General features: G+C 43.5%; 1 protein-coding gene across 1 annotated transcript; it reads left to right on the forward strand.

Moving 5' to 3' along the window:
- The first annotated feature begins 15,007 nt into the window (after nucleotides 1–15,007).
- LOC132022636 (cystatin-9-like) lies at nucleotides 15,008–18,416 on the forward strand. Its single transcript, XM_059407881.1, has 3 exons — nucleotides 15,008–15,343; nucleotides 17,099–17,212; nucleotides 18,154–18,416. The coding sequence occupies exons 1-3, from the start codon at nucleotides 15,104–15,106 to the stop codon at nucleotides 18,241–18,243; spliced, it is 444 nt and encodes a 147-aa protein (XP_059263864.1). The 5' UTR covers nucleotides 15,008–15,103; the 3' UTR covers nucleotides 18,244–18,416.
- The last annotated feature ends 1,452 nt before the right edge of the window (nucleotides 18,417–19,868 follow it).

A 19,868-nucleotide genomic window follows, 5' to 3' on the forward strand; every position in this document is an offset into this window, starting at 1 on the left:
TAAAAACAGCTGTGCGTGTTCAGCACTCCATCAGAAATCTCCATCTCAGGGTGATTCATTGGAATCAGAAGTCACTAATTCGCAAAATGGCAGACAAGTTAACATTCACCATTGCAGAAATCCTCACCAGAAGGTTTAATCAACAAAAATGCTGATAGAATTTTCTTGTGTGTGTGTGTGTGTGTGTAAATAATAATAAGATTTGGCTGAAGAAAATCTTCACAGATTTGACCATCCTTGGATAACTGAGGCAAGCTCAGGAACCCCCAGCATCTTGGGGCAATGCTCAAGACGGATGGCTGTGCTGGCTGTGTGACACTCTACTTCCTGGTGGTTCCCATGCTGAGCCAAGCCCAAAGAAGCCCAGTCTAATCCACAGAATGTCTTCATCCTGGAGTCACCCTCTCAAGCAAACACCAGCTGGAGAAGCTAGAGGGGGGGACCAAAGGACTGTCTGGTGCCTGCACATTAATAATGTGTGAATAGAAGAGTCTTGCTTCTATAACTGGGTGACAAGTTTGGGAGGAAGAGAAGATTGTAAAGCCCTCTCTTAGCTTTATTTGGGAAAGGTTACTGATATATACCAAAAGAATTGACTTTTACTGAATGACCATATTTACTTACGTTATTTCAGTATATTTCCTCTGAAGGCAACAAGGTTAGGACAACTAAGTGGGTTATAGCATGTCATGTGCTGCTACAGCCATGCATTTTTTCCCCTCTCTCCCTCCTCTCCTCTCAACCTATCTCTCTCTCTTTTATTTTTTTTTTAATTTGCCTTCTTTATCCTTCCCTTTCTTTGTCACAAATCACATTCTTTCCCTAATTTCCTCATGTCTTTTAATGGAACCATCCTTTTCTTTGCTACCCAAACTGAAAATTGCATTGACTCCTCTTTCTTTTCTTCCCTCCCCCACCCCTGCCAACAATATTAAGACAATTTCCAAGGTTGAATCAGTAAATAAAAACTTCCCAACAAAGAAAATGCCAGGAACAAATGACATTCGCCTTTCAGTAGGTGAATAGATAAATATGCTGGGTATATATCCACATAACAGAATATTATATATTGTTAAAAGGAAATGAGCTATCAAGCCATAAAAAGGCATAGGAAAAACTCAAGTGCATTTGAGTAAGTGAAAGAAACCATCTGAAAGGGCCACACACTGTAATTCCAGTTAGAGGACATTCTGGAAAAAAGCAAAACTATAAAGGCAGGAATAAGATGAGTGTTTCCAGGGATTAAGGAGGAAACAGGAATAAAAAGACAGAGCATAGAGGATTTTTAGGGCAGTGAAACTATTCCATGTAATACCATAATGGTGGATACATGTCATGCATTTGTCCAAACTCACAGAATGAAACTGTGGACTTTGTGGAATAATGATGTGTCCATGTAGGTTCATCAGTTGTTAAAAAAAAAAAAAAAAAAAAAGGAAACACTCTAACGGGGTGTTGATAATGTGGGAGGCACATGTTTGGGAGCAGAAGGTAAATGGGAAATCTCTGTAAACTTCTGCTCAATTTTGCTGTGAACCTAAAGCTACTCTAAAAAACAAAATCTCTTTTAAAATTTCAGTACCGTTTTTATGATAAAAAATGCAAAACAGAGAGAGAAGAAAACTACCTCAACATTTTTTTAAAAGATTGTATTTATTTATTTGACGGACAGAGATCACAAGTAGGCTGAGGCAGGCAGAGAGAGAGGAGGAAGCAGGTTCCCTGCTGAGCAGAGACCCCGATGCAGGGCTCAATGTGGGGCTCGATTCCAGGATCCTGGGATCATGACCTGAGCCAAAGCCAGAGGCTTTAACCCACTGAGCCACCCAGGTACCCCAAACTACCTCAACATCTTAAAGGTCATACATGAAAAGCACATAGCTCACCTTATTCTCAATGGTGAAAGAATGAAAACTTATCCTCTAAGATCAGAACAGCACAAGGCTGTCTGCTTTTTCAACTTCTATTCAACATTGTACTAGAAGTTCTAGACAGATCAATGAATCAAGAAAAAAAGACAAAAACTATTCATATTAGAAAGGAAGAAGCACTGTTTGCAGATAACATGATGTTATATGTACAATACCCTAATCACACACATATTTGAACTAATAAATTCAGCAGTTGTGGATACAAAGTCAACATAAAAAATCATTTGTATTCTATACACTAACAATAAATAATCTGAAAAAGAAAGGAAACTGTTTTATTTTTTAAAGCATCAAAAATAATAAAATACTTTGAAATAAACTTAACTAAGGAAATCAAAGACATATACTGATAGCTACAGTGTGTTGATGAAAGAGAGTAAAGCAAACACAGATAAATGAAAGATATCTTGTGCCCTGGAAGAGATGACAATATCATTAAGATGGCATTACTATACCAAACAGTCTAAACATTCAAAGCAATCTCTAGCAAAATTCCAATGATGTTTTGCAGAAATAGAAAAATCCATCTTACATTGCATTTAATTTTAAGGGAATCTAAATAACCAAAACAAATTTGAAAAAGAATTTCAAAAGTGACTACAAACTTGCAGTAATCATAGAGTGTGGTCGCGACATAAAGAAAGATATATAGATCAATGGGATAGAATGAAGAGCCTAGAAATAAACTTCTCTATATATGGTCAAATTATTTTTGACAAAGGTACCAATAGCTACTCAACTGGAAAAAAATCTTTTCAACAAATGGCTAAAACAAGACAAGGATACCCAAAGAGTTGGGTAAACTAGATATCCACATGCAAAAGAAGGAGGTTGGGTCTCACTTAACATCATACACAAAAAATAACTCAAAATCATTATAAGACTTAAATGTAAAAGCTAAAACTATACAACTCTCAGAAGGAAATACAGGGGGAAAATCTTCATGAAATTGGCTTTAGCTATGATCTCTTGGATATTACATCAAAAGAATAGGGGACCAAAGAAAAAAATCAAATCAAAGTCAAAATCAAAATCAAACCAAAATTTAAAAAAAATCAAAAAACACTTTTGCTTGACAAAGGACTATCAAAAAAGTGAAAAAGAAATTCATAGAACAAGAGAAAATATTTGCAAATCATATACCTGAAAGGGATTAATTTCCAGAATATATAAAGAATTCTTACAACTCAACAACAAAAAACAAACTCTATTTAAAGATGAACAAGAGTTTAATAGGCATTTCTTCAAGGAAAATGTGCAAATGGTGAGTATTCATCTTTTTTTCTTTCTTTTTTTTTTTTTAAAGATTTCATTTACTTATTGGAGAGAGAGAGAGAACACAAGCAGGCAGAATATCAGGCAGAGAGAGAAGCACGCTTCCTGCTGAGCAGGGAGCCCAGTGCGGGGCTCGATCCCAAGACCCTGGGATCATGACCTGAGCTGAAGGTAGATGCTTAACTGACTGAGCCACCTAGGTGTCCCGGGTATTCATCTTTTCTGATGGAGGCATGATATTCCCTTGTAGATATGGACCATATCTTCTTTATCCATTCCTCTGTTGAAGGTCATCTTGGTTCGTTCCACAGTTTAGCAATTGCGGCCATTGCTGCTATGAACATTAGGGTATATATGGCCTTCTTTTCACTTCATCTGCATCTTTGGGGTAAATACCCAATAGTGCAATTGCAGAGTCATAGGAAAGTTCTATTTTTAATTTCTTAAGGAATCTCCACACTGTTTTCCAAAGTGGCTGCACCAACTTGCATTCCCACCAACAGTGTAAGAGGTTTTCCCTTTCTCCACATCCTCTCCAACACATGGTGTTTGCTGTCTTATTAATTTTGTTCATTCTAACTGGTGTAAGGTGGTATCTCAATGTGGTTTTGATTTGAATCTCCCTGATGGCTAGTGATCATGAACATTTTTTCATGTGTCTGTCAATCATTTGTATGTCCTCTTTGGAGAAGTGTCTGTGCATGTCCTCTGCACATTTTTGGACATGATACCCAATTTTTGTATCAGCATGGATGGGCCTGGAGGAGATTATGCTGAGTGAAATAAGTCAAGCAGAGAAAGTCAATTATCACATGGTTTCACTTACTTGTGAAGCATAAGGAATAACATGGAAAACTTCAGGAGAAAGAAAGGAAAAGTCAATATGGGGAAATCGGAGGGGGAGACAAACCATTAGAGACTGTGGACTCTGATAAACAAACTGAGGGCTTTGGAAGGGAGGAGGGTGAAGGGATGAGTAAGCCTGGTGTGGATATTAAGGAGGGCACATATTGCATGGAGCACTGGGTGTGGTACATAAACAAGGAATCTTGGAACACTGAAAAAAAATTAAATTAAAAACAAGAACAGAATTTTTTTTAAGAACAGAATTTTTTTAAAAAAGAAAAAATATGCAAATGGCCAATAATCACATTAAAAAATGATCAGCATCACTAATCATTAGGGAAATGCAAATGAAAACTGCAAGACATACCATTTCACACCCATTAAGATGAGTATTAATAAAAAATTTGCAAATCAACAGCAAAAAATGGAAAATAATCAGTGCTGGTGAGGATGTGGAGAAATTGGAAATTTTGTGCACTGATGTGGTTGTGTAAAATGGTATAGCCACAACAGAAAACACATGATGTATGTGGTGGCTCCTCAATAAGTTAAAAATAGAGTCGTCAAATAATATAGCAATTCCACTTCTGGGTATATACCCCCAAAAATTTGAAATAGAGACTCAAAGAAATATTTGTACTCCCATGTTCATAGCAACATTACTCAAAATAACCAAAGGATGGAAGAAACCCCAAGTGTGCATGGGCAGATGAATAGATAAACAAAATGTGGTGTGTACATACAATAGAATATTTCCAGCCTTATAAAGGAAGTGAAACCTGACACCTGCTATAGGGATGAACCTTGAGGATAGTATGCTAAATCACAATAAGACAAATAATCTATGATTCCACTCATATGAGGGGCCTGGAGTAGTCAAATTCATAGGGATAGAAAGCAGAGTGGTGGTTGCCAAGGGCTGGGGGAGGAGAGAATAGGGAGCTGTGTACAGATGGGGAAGATGAATAGGTCTTGAATATGATGATGGTGATGTTTTCACAACAATGTGAATGTACTTAATGGCACCGAACTATGCATTTTAAAATGGTTAAGTTAGTAAACTTTGTTATATACATTTTACATACCAAAAGTGGAAAAACTCTCCAAATTGAGGCAAGTTTATTTTTTCCATAGATTGTTTCTTTCATCAGTCATATCTTCATACTTGCAGACACTGAAGTCTCACTTCATGCCAGAAACAATTGCCCAAAAGGGCAAGGTCTTACACATCACCAAGACTGGGGTGGACAGAACAGTATTTGGAGTGTGGATTTCTTTCTTTTTTCTTCTTCTTCTTCTTCTTCTTCTTCTTTTTTTTTTTAGATTTTCTTTATTTATTTGACTGAGAGAGAGAGAGATCACAAGTAGGCAGAAGTAGGCAGAAAGGTAGGCAGAGAGAGAGGGAGAAGAGAAGCAGGCTCCCTGCTGAGCAGAGAGCCTGATGCATGGCTCTATCCGAGGACCCTGAGACCATGACCTGAGCTTAAGTTAGAGGCTTAACCCACTGAGCCACTCAGGCACCCCTGGAGTGTGAATTTCCGAGGAGGATTTTCACCTTCTACTACAGGCCCTGTGCACTTCTAGTTGGGACTTGCTGGGCTGGGACACAAAGGAGTCACAGTGAGGGGCAGGAGCAATAGGTGCTCTTCTCATAAGAGCTCCTTTCAGGTCCCAAAAGTAATCACAACTTGCAAGATGTATGGCATGGGCAGAATATTCCTTATGGATGGGTGTGTTGCATTAAGTGACATGCTGTGAGCTGTGAGCAACCTGGAAGATCCTTCAGATACTCCTCCTACTAGCATGTTGCCCTGTGTTAGGGACGCATTCATTGATTCAAAAGATCGTGAGACAGGAGAGCTCAAAGGACCTTTGAGACTTTCTTCCCAGTGCTTTCCAAATACTGGCCTAGAGATGATGCCCTTGCTGCTACACCAGAATCACCAGGAGGGTTTGTTAAAAATGCAGGTTCCCAGACCCCACCGCCAGAGGGTGTGACTCTATCAGAAAAGACCTCGGAATCTATATACATTTTTAAGCTCTCCAGGTTTCTCTGGTGGGGAGTCAGATTTCATATTGCTGGCAATGCTGAAGAAAGATAAGCAAAGTACTCTGAAAGTAAGTTGTAATTTGAAGACGCAGGGTCTGGTGGAGCTCAGTGGTCTCCCTATGGCATAAGGAGGATTGGACCAAATAGTCCCTGACAGTCTCCCCCCAAACTCAAGCAGACTTTGAAATTGGCCACATCTTCAGGACTTTAATACTCACCTAATGACAGAGAAGAACAGGCAAGATTTTGTGCCCAGAGCATACCTGTGCTGGGGCTGAAATCAGTACTCTGAGCTTTCACTAAGGATTTCTTTGGTTTCCTGAGGCTCTTTTGTTTTTTCAGTTGGCTGGGGTTTTTTCAGTGCTAGACTGAGTAAATGTTGCTGTGAATTCAATTTCTCCAAAGCAATCTTGCAATCTCATGAGACAGGGTAATATGCAACCTCTGAAGAAGAATGTCCAGAAACAGAGACAGGAGTACAGAGATGGGTGTAGATTGGGGATCCTGAAGGCAGACTCTACACCCTCAGAATCTGACTGTGAAGACCCAGGCTTTAGGCTTTTGAAACATGTGGTCGTGAATGAAGAACTCCCCATGGTTATCTTAGATCATTTAACTGGAAAATCTAAAGACAAGTGCCACGAATTACTGGCTGAATGATTCACTAGGTTTTCCAGGAACTTTCTTGTCCTGTCCTGCTGCTCACCTGGGTACTGCTGAGGAGAATGGATCACCCCCTAAGGAGGATAGAGCACCCCCTAAAGAAAAGGGAGAACCCCTAAGGAGGTCAGAGCATCCCTTAAGATATTCTTTCATCCTCTTGACCCTGGCCCCCAAACTTCAATGCTCTATTAAGTCTGACAGTTTCCCTTTACAGTCAGGAGTATTAAAAAAAAAAAAAAGCTGAGAACCATTATCTTATTTTTGTTCAAAGTAATATTTGCATATAATAGGAAGTACAGATGAGCTTAAGATGAAAAGCAACAGTCTCATCTGCTCCATGCTACTGTCCTGACCCCCAGAGCAGTCTGCTATGCTCCAGTTCTTCTAGTGCCTTCCATTATGACTTGTCTAGGCTGTAGACATTTGTCAGCATTGGACAAGATCCGTCTGATCTCTGATATGAAATTGATCCACACAGGCACAAATCCATCTCCAGTATTTGATATTTCTATTTCAATACTACTATATGTTATCCTTTAACTTCAATCACTGTGTATGGACATTAGAGATATATATCCCAAACCTAATTCTTTAGCCTGAATTCACATGGATTGCAATGAGGCTTAAGAAAGACATTCACTTAGTCAAGAGCAGCTGATGTGTTTGGAAAAGTAAAAAGGTGGAAACTGGACTGAATTAGTGTTTTGTTCCTCCAAAAAGGAATGTTATCTTTGCAGCAAGTCGACTGTTTTATGTTTCCAAAATAAGTGCCAATGTTGGACATTTGTGGTTAATTTCCAAACAACACTATTTGAGGAAGTGGAAATTTGGCCGAGTCAACGGAAACTGTTGCAGGATACCCAAAAAGAACTCTGAATGGAACCATTTCAAGGAGAAAGCAGCCGTTGTCCATGCCTGGATAGCCATTAAGGAAGGCAAAAAGGAGACGTTTGTCAAATTGGCCAGGTTTAAAGAGACTGTTTTGAAAGAAGCAGCAGTAAACATTGCCCAAAAACTGTCAAATGAAAAGAATTGAGGACACCGTGAACAATGTGAGTAAAATGCCTAAGGCGGACAACCCTGACAGGCTGTGCAGACAGGACTTCTGTGACAAAAGGCCAGCATAAAATAAAACAGAGCAGTTGGACGGAAGGCTTCAAGGGCCTCAGCCATTAATTGCATCTTTTGCTTAGGCCTTATTTTATAATACAGAAAACTTGCTCCCAGCAGAGAACAAGGAGAACCCATAACTGCTTTGACTTCAGCATCAGGGAAGAGAATAGGGGTACTCCATGAGGCAGTAGTTAACTGATGTGTGAGAGACCACACATCATCACTGCACATGCCTTTCATGTAAATTTCACAAGTGACCATGCCATAGAAGAGGGGAGGGGGCCTTGGGAAGCCTAGGTATGGGGTAGGAGTTTCCCAGCTGCAAGGTCAGAACACAAGGACCTGAACCCAAGCTTCTCAATACTTTGAATTCAAAGCTCTAGAGGGTGAGTTTAGTTGTCAGAACTTCTCAAAAGGAAAACCATCCTATTTGAATCTCTAGATTAAGTTTTCTTAAGCTCTGATCTCAATATGAATCAGACCAGAAGTCTAAACCGAAAGCCAAACAACAGTGCCTCATCCTGTGTCCCCACCATCCCAGCCAAGGAAACCTCTGCTTCGCTGCCTCCTCCACAAGCTCCCCAGTCCCACAGCTCAGAATATGTAGTACACACCTTAACTCAATCATCTTCTGCTGGTGATGAGGATGGTTAAAAACAAGCTTGGCTACTGGGGGATACTTTTTCAATAAGCAGAAGAATCAAACAGCACAAATAGGATCTGTTGAGCATCTAGTTCTGCCAGGTTGTTTGTCATTGTCTCATGCACATTTTCTCATTCACTTCATAACAACCCTCTGGGTAAGATACCAGATCATTCTAATTTCATGGTTGTAGAAACAGAAGCTCATATATAGTAAATTTTGTCCCAGTGCTGAAACCAGCAAGAGGTGCAAAATGGGACCCAAACTCGGGTATGTCTAACTCCAAAGACCTCCTCTACTCTGTTTTGCCTCCTTCATGGTTTCTATAAACTACAACATATTGACCATACAAATCATCTAAAAACTTCAGCCTCTATAAATGGATACAGTGATGATACAGCTTCTTTGCAATCAACTCACATTCTGAGTCAGCACCTGCAATTTTTTCTCTTGCTCTTCTGGGAAAGTGTTTGCCTGCATCCAAGAGATAATTCCAGCTTCCAAGGAAGACAAACTCTTTGAAGAACAAACCCACAAAAGTTCAGAAAAGGATAAAAGAAGAAATCTCATGTCTCTAAATGTTAAAGGAACAGGGTGGAGCTTGTAGGGTTGGGTGCTGGGAATATTAGCAACAGCATAAATTATGATGGCTAATCCAGGAAGGGCTTTCTATGACATTTACTCCCTTTCTGGCCAAGGTCAAATGATCACTTTCTTATATTAGGCCTGTATCTTCTTCATCCATCAGTAGAGTAGAAAAGAGACTCAAAAGCAACCAATGTGTTTTAGAAAATGGCCATATGATTCACAGACCTGTACCCCTGGGGATAAAAATACATTATATGTTTATTTTAAAAATTAATTAATTTTTAAAAAATAAAATAAAATAAGTCTTAAAAAACAAAAAAAGAAAATGGCCATAAGACAGGCAGGCTACTAGACTCTGGGAGTAAAAAATGAATTGTTCCATGAACAGTGCTAGAAAAGCCAGCTGTGCATCCAGGGCTGGTTGGGGGGTGGGGTGGGAAGGAGTAGGTGTCAAACCTTAGATCCCTACCTCACACCTAACACACACTCAGACTCCAGCTGCATCACACATATAAAGGAGAAAAGCAAAGAAAATAACACAGCTCAAAAAAAGTATAGGAGAATATGGGAGAGGATTTTTTTAAATAAGCAGAAAAAGAGCACAAAGCCCTTTACAAAAATGTTGATACACTGTGCTGTCTTCAGTTTAATCTGTATAATAATGGAAATCATTAGCATGGTGATCCCTAATAAAGCTGAAGGAGGGGCTATCCCATGTCCCAGCAATATTCCTTCCAGGCCTCACCCAGAGTAACTCACATAAGTGCACATGGAAAACAGGATGAAGGTTCCTGTCGCAGGTCCAACTTTAACAGGAAAAGAGTAGGTCAACCCAGTGCCACTCAGCAAGGAATGATCTCATTAACAATGGTCAATTATAGTAAGGTTCTAATGCATTAGATCCATAAGTGCCTACATGGGCAACCTCACCAATATGATTTGAGTAAAAGTGTAAAGTTGGATAAATGAAATGCAGTATGATATTATTTATGCAAATTGATAAAAGCCTTCAAGTTAATAACATATATTATTTTGGCTGACTTTCTCCCTGTGAGGTTTCACTGTGACAATGCTTGTAGAGAGCCTGAGGCAGCACCTGGCAAGAGTGAGCCCATGTGAATATCAGCTACTGTCTGTACTGAGAAAAAAAATAATAAACCTCTTGCTTCTTGAAGGCACCGTTATTTGGAATTTCAGTTCTGTTGAGGCAAACCTACATTTAGCCTAGTAAAAGTGTTTGTGTGTGAAAATATTTTTTAAATTTAGGGAGAATATTTTGAAGTTAAAAAAAAAAAACTAAAGTACACAGGAAAGAAAAAAGTGGGCAATGTTAGGACAAATTCTGTTCGGGGCACATGGCAAGCTTGTCAAAGGAAAAGGTGGGTGCAGGTCTGCATTGAGCCAAAGTGAGAGAGCTCAGGGTCTGTTGGAATCCAGAGAAAGATACATTAGGAGACAAGAGCTCAACAACCATGAGCACATTTATAACAGGATTGGCTGTTTTTCTCTCTTGTTTCAGTTTTCAAATCCACTTTGCCCATATACAAGTGACACTCAAACAACATGCATTCGAGCTGTATGGGTCCATGTATGGGTAAGATTTCTCCAATTAAGAATACAGTATGGTGGTGGGTATTAAGGAGGGCACATATTGCATGGAGCACTGGGTGTGGTGTATAAACAATTAATTCTGGAACACTGAAAAGAAAAAATAAAAGAATACAGTATGGTGCTGTCAATGTATTTTCTCTTCCTTATGATTTTCTTATTAACATTTTCTTTTCTCTATCTGCCTTGATTATAAGAATATAGTATTTAATATGATATAACAACAAAAAATATGTGCTAACCAACTGTTAAATTATCAGTAAGGCTTCCTGTCAACCTTAGCTAAATTTTGAGTGGGTCAGAAATTACAGACATATCCCATTGCACAAGGGTCAATGCCCCTAATCCCCATCTTGTTCAAGCTATATAGCCCAAGTTCAAGGAAAGCCTCTGTTTTCGTGTAGACAACAATGAAGGAGATGGGGCAGCCAGCTCTGGTCACAAGAAAGGCAAAGAATGGTTTGCAACAGTAAGTCATGGAGGAGGGAGTGGAGAAACACTCTGGTTCAGTGGGATCCAAGCTGCCTTGAGACAAGAGGTCAGTGGTCCTGTTCCTCCTAAATGAGTCTGTAAGACCACTGGCTCATAACCACACAGCAGGATGGATTGGTGGATAGGGGAGCAAACTACCACAGTGACTTTCCATCTGCACATGCCACAAGCGATTCCTGGTGGAGGGGTCACATATCTTATGGTCATATTAATATTTTTATTCTTTCTTTTGTCATTTGTATATTCAGTTGTTACTCCTCCTTATCAATTTAAATTAGCTAGAAGTCTAAATGAGATGCCTGCCTTACATGACCAGGACTCAACATCTCCTGAAGACTCAAGAAAGAAGAGCTCTCAAGATGGAAGCCCCAGGGAAGGGAGGATGAGGTAGGGAGCAGCTGTGATAAACCTGAAGGTCTCCTGCTTCTCAGTGTTTTCTTTTGATCTGACTGTGATTGCTCTATTATGTCCTGAGTCCTGGGGTTCTCTCTGTTCCTGCTTTTCTCTTTTACTCACATGAACTCTGGGCATAGACTTGTTTCCCAGCACAGGAACCTGAGCATCTCGGGTTATCTGGGTGGGGCCCCATGAGGCAGTAGCAAGCTGGAGGTGCAGGGCCCTTAGGAAGTGGTCGGGAAGCCAAACAGGCAATCCTGGGCAAGATGGTGCAGGGCAGTTGGAGGGTAGGGCAGAGTTAGGCTGGGCAGTGAGTCAGACCACCTGGAAGGTGTTGAGCAGTGAGGTCAGAGGGAGGGAGCTGGGAGGACTGCCATGCCTTGTATCTGAGACAGAAATGGTGGTTTCTGCTTGCTTGCTGCATTACCTTTGTCTCCACAGGGAAGAGCTGATGGTTTGGTCCTGGCCATGCTGACATTTCCTGATTTCTGAAAGGAAAGGAATGCTTCCAGAAATACAGGGTTTGGGTTCAAAGAATCAGGCCCATTGCAGTGAGCAGTTACTGAGACCTTCCTATGTGACCTACATGGGGCACTCTGTGCCAGTAACAAAAAAAGTGGACTTGACAAAAGTCCTGCATCTCCCAGGCGACAAAAACTTATTACTTAGGTTATTGAGATAGAGTTCTGCCATGGGCCTCAAGACAGCATTAGAGAAAAGATACATTTGGTCTGGGCATTGAAGGATCAATAGGAGTCCCTGGAGAAAAGGCATCCCAGACCCCAGATGGAGATGTGGCAAGACAGAAGGCTGTGAAAGGCTTCTATAGGCTTTCATATACCCAGATGGGGATCATATACCACTGAGCTTACCTGGGGCCTACCAAACATCTGTGCCTATGTCTTTCAGGTTCTGACAGGGTAGGATACACATTCACTCTTCTCATTCCTCGGCTTAATATGCTTCTCATTCCTTTTGATATGGTAGTAACTCTCAGTCTGGAAAAGGAAACCACTCCAGACCACTAAGGACTTGTCAAGAGTATAAACACATTTGTAAGAGAAGTGTGTCCATGCATCTGTGATCCCAGGTCTGGTATCAGCCGCCAACTTCCTCTTAGCTGCACCGTGAGGACCAGTGTGGTGCACAGAGGTCTAAATCATGCCTCCTGTAAGATGATGCAAAGACATTTCCTTGGATGGGGAAGACACAGGCATATGTAGGACAGATCTGTGCTCTGCAGGCCCTTTCCATGGCAAAGTGTGAGAGGCCTCAGTGAGTGGCCTCAGAGCATGCTGGCTCTGTTGGGTCACTTGCAATCTATCCATGTGTGTCAAGATTCTACTTCACACAGGTTTCCACAGCCTGTCCCCACCACTGAAAATCCACAGTGACATTGCTGTGATTGCAAACACTCTTATCCCACCTCTAAACATGCACAGTCATTCTTTGGCTAAAAACCACATCACTTAAGCTTCAGTATGTGTAAACTTAAAGCTATCTGAGAATGTATCTGAGAATAATAAGATCTCTTTCTTTCCTTTCCTTTCCTTTTTTTTTATTTTTAATTTTTGTTTTGGTTAATGTGGTTATTGAAGAACGATTGACATAGAAAAGCTATAACATTTAATATCTACAACTGAGAGTTTGGAGATGAGTATACACCGACGAAACTATCCTACCATCATTACAAATAACACATCACAACCTGGCAGGATGGAGTCTGTTGGGGGACAATAAAACAGTGACCATGGAACTTTGCCTGAAGAGAAAAGTCACAAACAACCATGGAGGATAAGACACAGGGATGCTCACATTCCCTGTAATAAGATGAAGTTCTTAGGAGATAGCTTTAGCTGAGGGCACCCGGCAGGGTCTCCTATTGTAGGCAACCTAAGAACTGCAAAACTTGGGGTGGAGAGGTCCAGCTCCTGGGAAGGATGTCAGCTCTGAGGGCCTCTGTGCAGTGAGGACATCCTGTCAGCTTCAAAGCAGCCTTCTCTCTGTCTGTAGGATCATCTATCTAGTCACTGATGCCCAGGGTCTGCAAATCCTGCACCAGGCATGGAGTTCTGACCCCTTCCCTGATCCAATGTGGCCCCACAAACCATCCTCAGACCCACCCCGTGCCCTTCCTTTGAGTGTCCTCTCCTGATGATTCAGCTGTAACTCCCCCCTCCCAAGCCCAGAGACTGTGCTCCCCAACATGTGGTCCAGAGACCAGGAGGATAAGTCTCCCCTGAGAGGTGAAGCATCCAGAAACAGGTGAAGAGGCAAACTTGCCAGGCCTGTGAGACTGACTGGGTCAGAGTCCTGGCTGAGGGAAAGGCCCAGGGCTCTGGGTGTCCACAGACCTTTCAGGGCATTCTGGTCTCCCTGAGTGCACAAGTAGTGGCATACAAATATTGAAGCCTTTCACAGGGACAGAGCTGAAGACTTGTTTGGAAAGATGTGCTCCTTAGTCCTTCCAGAGCCCCATCTGTGGCTCCACATGGACATGGTGAGGGTCCCTCTCTAGAACCCAGACTCTGCACAGAGGAAATTGTGTCCACTGAGCCTTGAGGACCTTCACCATGAGAGGGCACTGATGCTCACCCAATGGTCACAGCTCAGCCATCCCTGGGAGCTCACTGGCTTTGCTCTGTGTCTGCTTCTCCCTCATTCCACCCTCTCTCTTCTAGAGAAAATTCCTACAAAGGGATCTATAGACACACTGTGTGTCAAGGGTCACCCCAACGGCAACACCTTTGGAGAGCTTATGCTTACATCATCCTGCCAGGTCCCAGACTGAGCAAGTGGCAGCATATCCAGGGGCTGAGGAGTGCAAAAGGATATGCAGTGAGCTCAGCTGGAAGCTCCTGGTTCCAAGACCCTGAAGTTCCCTTGCCTGGCATCATCCCAAGGGCCAGTAAGCCTTCTCTGCTCCACTATTCAAGGGGGACTGGGGAGCTGAGAGGGACAGAGACACTTGGACTCATCAAGACCTCAATGCTCCTTCCTTCCAAAGATACCAGTTTTCTCTGTGTAGCTTACCTCTGTCTCCCCCCAACTTGGCTCTCAGTCACTCACCCTTTTTGGCTATGTCCTTATCTCCATGGTCCTCACCCTATTCCTCTGCCATGGGGTCACCTTCCACTTCCACATCTTGCTCTTGTGTCCTTGTTTCAGCCTTGGATTCTGAGGCATCCAAATGAAGTCCCTCCCCACTGAGGAGCTGAGAGGGATGTTATGGCTGGGGCTAGGCTACGGGGGATGCCTCGCACCCATTGCTGGTTCTTTGCAACCCACTCTGCCTGAGTTTGTCTGAACAGGAAACAATTATGCCACTTGGAATGGGAGGCAGGGTGACATGTGGGAAGGGACAGTGTGTAATAGCAGAGAGGATATCCAGAGGGAGGAGTTGTTCTGAAGCTGATGTACGGGACCAATGCCCAGGGAGGATTTGAGGGAGCTTGAGCTACAAGAAAAAAGGCAGTGGGTCTCCAGATTCCTGTAGCCATGCTGCACTTGCTGTTCAGGTGGGCTCTGCCCTGGGCCATGCTCCTACTACTACTAGGTTCCCAGTTCCTGGTGACTCACAGCTGGATTTCCCAAGAGGATAAAGACAGTTATGAGCAAAGGGACATAGAACTTCATTTCCCTGCTACTGTGGAGTATGCCTTGCACATATTCAACCTACAGAGCAAGGACTCAATGGCCTACAGGTTGGTGCACATCCTGAATTCCTGGAAGGAACAGGTAGGTGACCACATCTTCCTGCCTGATGACCTGAACTTGCTATAAAGACAGGGTTGTGGGAGGAGGGGTCTTATCGTGGTATCTTGTTCACCATCTGAAGTTCATAAAATAGGGAAAGTACAACCTGCCCAGTTAGATTCAGTTTTATAAAATAAAAAATGTGGAAATTTAAATACCTCAGACAAAATCTACTCTCATGTAAGGTATATTTTTAATCTCCATCATTTTATAGCCTTACTGATGAGTGACTCAGAATATAAACTATGAGGTGATAAAGATCCCGAGTAAGGAAAAGGTCCACAGAAGACATAAGCTGAGGAAATATTCTAAGGAACAAGTACAAGGAGATAATTAGAAAACAGAGAGCAGACACCAAGAGAGAGGGAGGGAGAAGGTCCTGAATATCAGGGCAATAAGGATTCTCCCTCATCCAGAGAAGCCCCTGTGACTTTGGGACCTCTTCTCTGGGCTCCCCCCTGTGGTCTCCACCTATGGGGAAGGATGCCATTCTACACTCTTCCCAGACCATGGTTCTCAATCCTAGAGCATTGATTGTCCTTGTAAAGGGATGTCTGCAGAATGCAGCCAGGAAGGCTGTTTTCGCATGGCCTGCATCAGGATCATGTACGGTCGTGGGTGGGTGGGTGGGTGGGTAGGGTGTAGGTGTGATTGTGTCAGTGAGTGTATGTGTACATGTGAAAGTGTGAGTTGAGGAGTGTGTGTTGCTTTGTGTGTCTCTGTGTGTACATGTGGATGGGAGTGAGTGTGTGTTGGTGGGTAGTGGGGTTGTGTTAGTATGTGTGCAAGTATGTGTTGGTGTGTGTGTATGTGTGTCTGAGTGTGTCTGTGAGTGTGTGTGTATGTGTGCACATGTTGGGTCCTGACCCATTCGTTTCTCTCCCTCTGGACCTCTGCCCTGAAGGAAGGATAATGGGATCTCCACCCTGCACAGCCTTCAGCCTCTGTGAACACTGCTGGGCCAGGTCCTGGCTGGCTCTACTGCCTGAGCTTTCTCCGAGCTCTGTTCTGGGCTCCTAAATCGGCACTCACAGATCTGCTCTGGGCTCCCTAGAGCTGCACTCACACTAAGTTAGGGTGTGGGGAGTATGGAGTGGAATGAAGAAGATAGAGTGGAGAAGAGTATAGAAAATTCCAGCTGTACTTTGTAACAGGACAAGAGGTATATGGAAACCATAGTTGGTGTGCGTGTTTGTGTGTGTGTGAGTGTGTGTGTGTGTGTGTGTGTGTGTGTGTGTGTATGCTCAGTGGAACATGTGAGTGTTCCAGCAACATTGTAGGACATTTTCCTGTTTTGGGGCAGGTGAAAGGTGTGACAATGGTGTCATAAATGACTCTCCTACTCTGGGGCTAACATTATTCAGCAAACTGTTGCAGAGCCAACACCCTCCTAGACACTTGGCACCTGTCTCCTGAGAGTGCTGTTGCAGCTTCAGAAGGATGCTGGAAGTCAGGCTGGGTCTCCCTGGGGTATTTGGGGACATCATGCTGCATAATGAGATATATAAATGGTGTGTGACTCAGCCGGCATCTATCCCTGGCCAACAACATCCTCAGTCCTCTTTGCTCTGAATTCCCCAAGCTTGGCTTTACCCCCAACAAGCTGACCCAGGCCCAGAGGCAGCTCCCTAGTGGAGGAGTGATTGGGGCTCTCCCTACACTGTGTGGATCTACATTAGTAGTTCCTCACAGGAACCGAGAAGCACATTGCCATTGTAATGTCTCCATGTACCACAGATAGAAGACATTCTGACATTCTCCATGGAGATAAAGCTTCGCAGAACTGAATGTGAGAAATTTGATGATGATATTGACAACTGTCCCTTTCAAGAAAGCGCAGAGCTGAACAATGTAAGACACACAGCAGATCCCTCAGGTCACGCAGCTTGGGACAGATGGGGAAATGGGGCAGATGACAGTGGCATTCCTAGTAACACAGATGAGTGAGGGAACTTCAGGCCCTGCCATGTCCACTGCTGGCACTGCAGCAGGAGCACAGCTGGGCCAGCCAGCCCTAAGGTCCACTTGTATGCTCCTGGCCAATCTGGGAACCAACTTTGCCCACTCACTGCATTCCAGCTGCCTATGCCCTGCGCCTCACTGATATCAGGCAGGTTGCTCCTGGTCATGAGGATCCAAGTCTTCTGAATGGAAGAGACAAGATGTCTCTTCTCTGAACTTTATCCACCTCCCTTCCTGACCTCCAGGAATAGGGGAATGTTAGGGTAGCCTACAGCATCTTTGCCTCACTGACTATTTTGGAGTCCCCCTTGACCCTGTCAATAGTGTGAAGGAATGGGGCTTAAGGAAGGACCCACTGCCCTTTCTCCTATGCCCTGACCTGGGTCCCAGTGAACTACTAGCTCCTAGTACAAGGAAAAAGGTCAATGTGAACCCCAGCTCTGGGGCAATCCCACCTTGACCAGAGACTCCTCTGAAATAGTACCCACTGGTAAAGAGTACCCCAATGCTGCACTAGGGGCAGGTGAAAGGTGTGACAATGGTGTCATAAATGGCTGGCTCTACTGCCTGAGCTTTCTGGGTCAGTTTGAGTGTACCCCTGGAGACCACAGACCAGGATAAGGAGTATGACACAGGTGCCCCTAAGGTCAGGACAGGTCCTAGGTCCAAAACAGGAAGGCCTTGGATGGCGGTACATCAGAGAACCACAGCCTGCATCCATAGCTGTTCACCTCAAGATGGGTGGTTGGGATGTGTCTTGTGTTTAAAGCTAGAGCCACTGCTTTCCAGTGTTCTTCACCCACCCTCCTTTCTTGTGCTTGTTCCCTCAGACCATCACTTGTTTCTTCACCATCAGCACTGAGCCTTGGAGAACCAAGTTTGTACTCCGGAATAAGACCTGCTTGGAAGACTTCCTTTGATTGAGGTCATGTCCCACCTGGCCTCTAGCTGATCTTCTTTTGGACACCAGCATTTCTCTGTAGGAGGCAACACAGGTTGTTCTCTTGCAAGTATCTGGGTCTCACTTCCAGGCATTGTGGAAATGCCTCATTGTCCAATTTTTTCGTGTAGAATAGATCATTAAACATCTGCATTTCAAGAAGCTTTGTGTGGCATGGTTCCAGAGAGGCTGCACAGGTGAAGGACTGGTCCCAGCAAGGCTGTAGGGTGGGCCCAGGGAAGTGGGTTCTCTTTCCTCTTGGACCTCTGGAGGTGGCATAGTCTGAAAGTACAAGGTACTTCTGAGCTGCTGTCTAAGGGTTCGGGAGGGATCACTTTTGTTCCCAAAGTTCCAATGACTATGACTTGGCAGAAAACCCAAATTGCAGGGTGGACCAAGACAGACCCTCAGACATTCATGACATATGAGTACCCTGTCTTCAGCGGTTTGCTAACACCCATATCCTGGTCCACACAGCTGTAAGGATATGGGACTGTCAGTATCCTCACCCACGGAGTGATCCAGCCACCACCAGTACCAGCAGCAGCCAGTCTTGAAGACTCAAAAATGTTCTATTAGGGCCTCCCCAACTTTTCACAAGAAGGCTGCATTTTCTTGAATTCCCAGGAGACCCATGAACACTTACCACTTGAGAGGTACTGTTCTCCCAAATGCCATGAGACTCAGCCTGAATCTCCTAAGAGAGGATTGTCAAGCTTTTTCTGTAAGTAGAGTGTAACTGTTTTGGCCTCTGTGGGCCATAGGGCCTTGTTCTCAGCTCCCCGACTTTGCTCTGAGAGTTCCATAGTGTAAACACAAACATGAGTGTTGTGTTCCAGTAAGACTATTTACACAAGTACGCAACTTCTCCATTTGGTCTTGGAGCTGTGGCTTCCCTCCTCAACTAGATGTCCCTCTTTTGCTCATGCAGCTCGACCACCCAGTACTTGACACTTTCCACTCCACTGAAAGATCCTATGCTCCCCTAAGTTCTGCTCAGGGATTTCTCTGTACAAGTGGCACTCCATCTTCAGAGTAGGCACACCTCAGTGCGGGGAGGTAGGCCCAAGGACAGCACTCCACCCCCACATACAGCTGCAGTAGGAAAAGGCCTAGAGTTCCAGCACCACAGAGGCAAGTCAGAGGCATGTTCTGCAGGGTTCTCATATAGTCCAGCAAGACTGTGACCCATAACAATAGCCATGTTGACTGTCTCCCTCCCTTCCCCTCTGTGTGCCTCTTGTGATCATCTCCCAGACAAACCACCTGTACCTTCCAGTCCACATTGCAGGGTCACCCTGGGGACTCACGGTAGACATGTAGTATTAGATATCCTCAGGGCTCATTCTTTCTGGAGACCTGGAATGTATGCTCCCCCAAGCAGAGCCATGAGGAAAGCCTGACAGTGGGCACCCTCACTACCAGATGAACATCACTTGGAGTGGACTCAGCTGTGTTCTTCTCTCCTTCTCCCTGTGTTCTTCTCTCTTTTCTACCCTGCTGTCTGGTCTCAGACTTCAGAACGCTTTTCTTGAAGACCCTCCAACCAACCAACCTCCTGTCTACTCCCACACTGAACTATTCTGAGTCATGCCTCAATCTGCA

The sequence above is a fragment of the Mustela nigripes genome, chromosome 7 (assembly GCF_022355385.1).
Source record: "Mustela nigripes isolate SB6536 chromosome 7, MUSNIG.SB6536, whole genome shotgun sequence".
Lineage (NCBI taxonomy): Eukaryota > Metazoa > Chordata > Mammalia > Carnivora > Mustelidae > Mustela > Mustela nigripes.

Bases quoted from the DNA above. Each gene is read 5' to 3' on its own strand.
- LOC132022636 (XM_059407881.1), top strand. From the start codon at position 15,104: ATGCTGCACTTGCTGTTCAGGTGGGCTCTGCCCTGGGCCATGCTCCTA. The intron at 15,344-17,098 runs GTAGGTGACCAC...CATGTACCACAG, and splicing joins TGAATTCCTGGAAGGAACAG to ATAGAAGACATTCTGACATT. The intron at 17,213-18,153 runs GTAAGACACACA...TTGTTCCCTCAG, and splicing joins AAAGCGCAGAGCTGAACAAT to ACCATCACTTGTTTCTTCAC.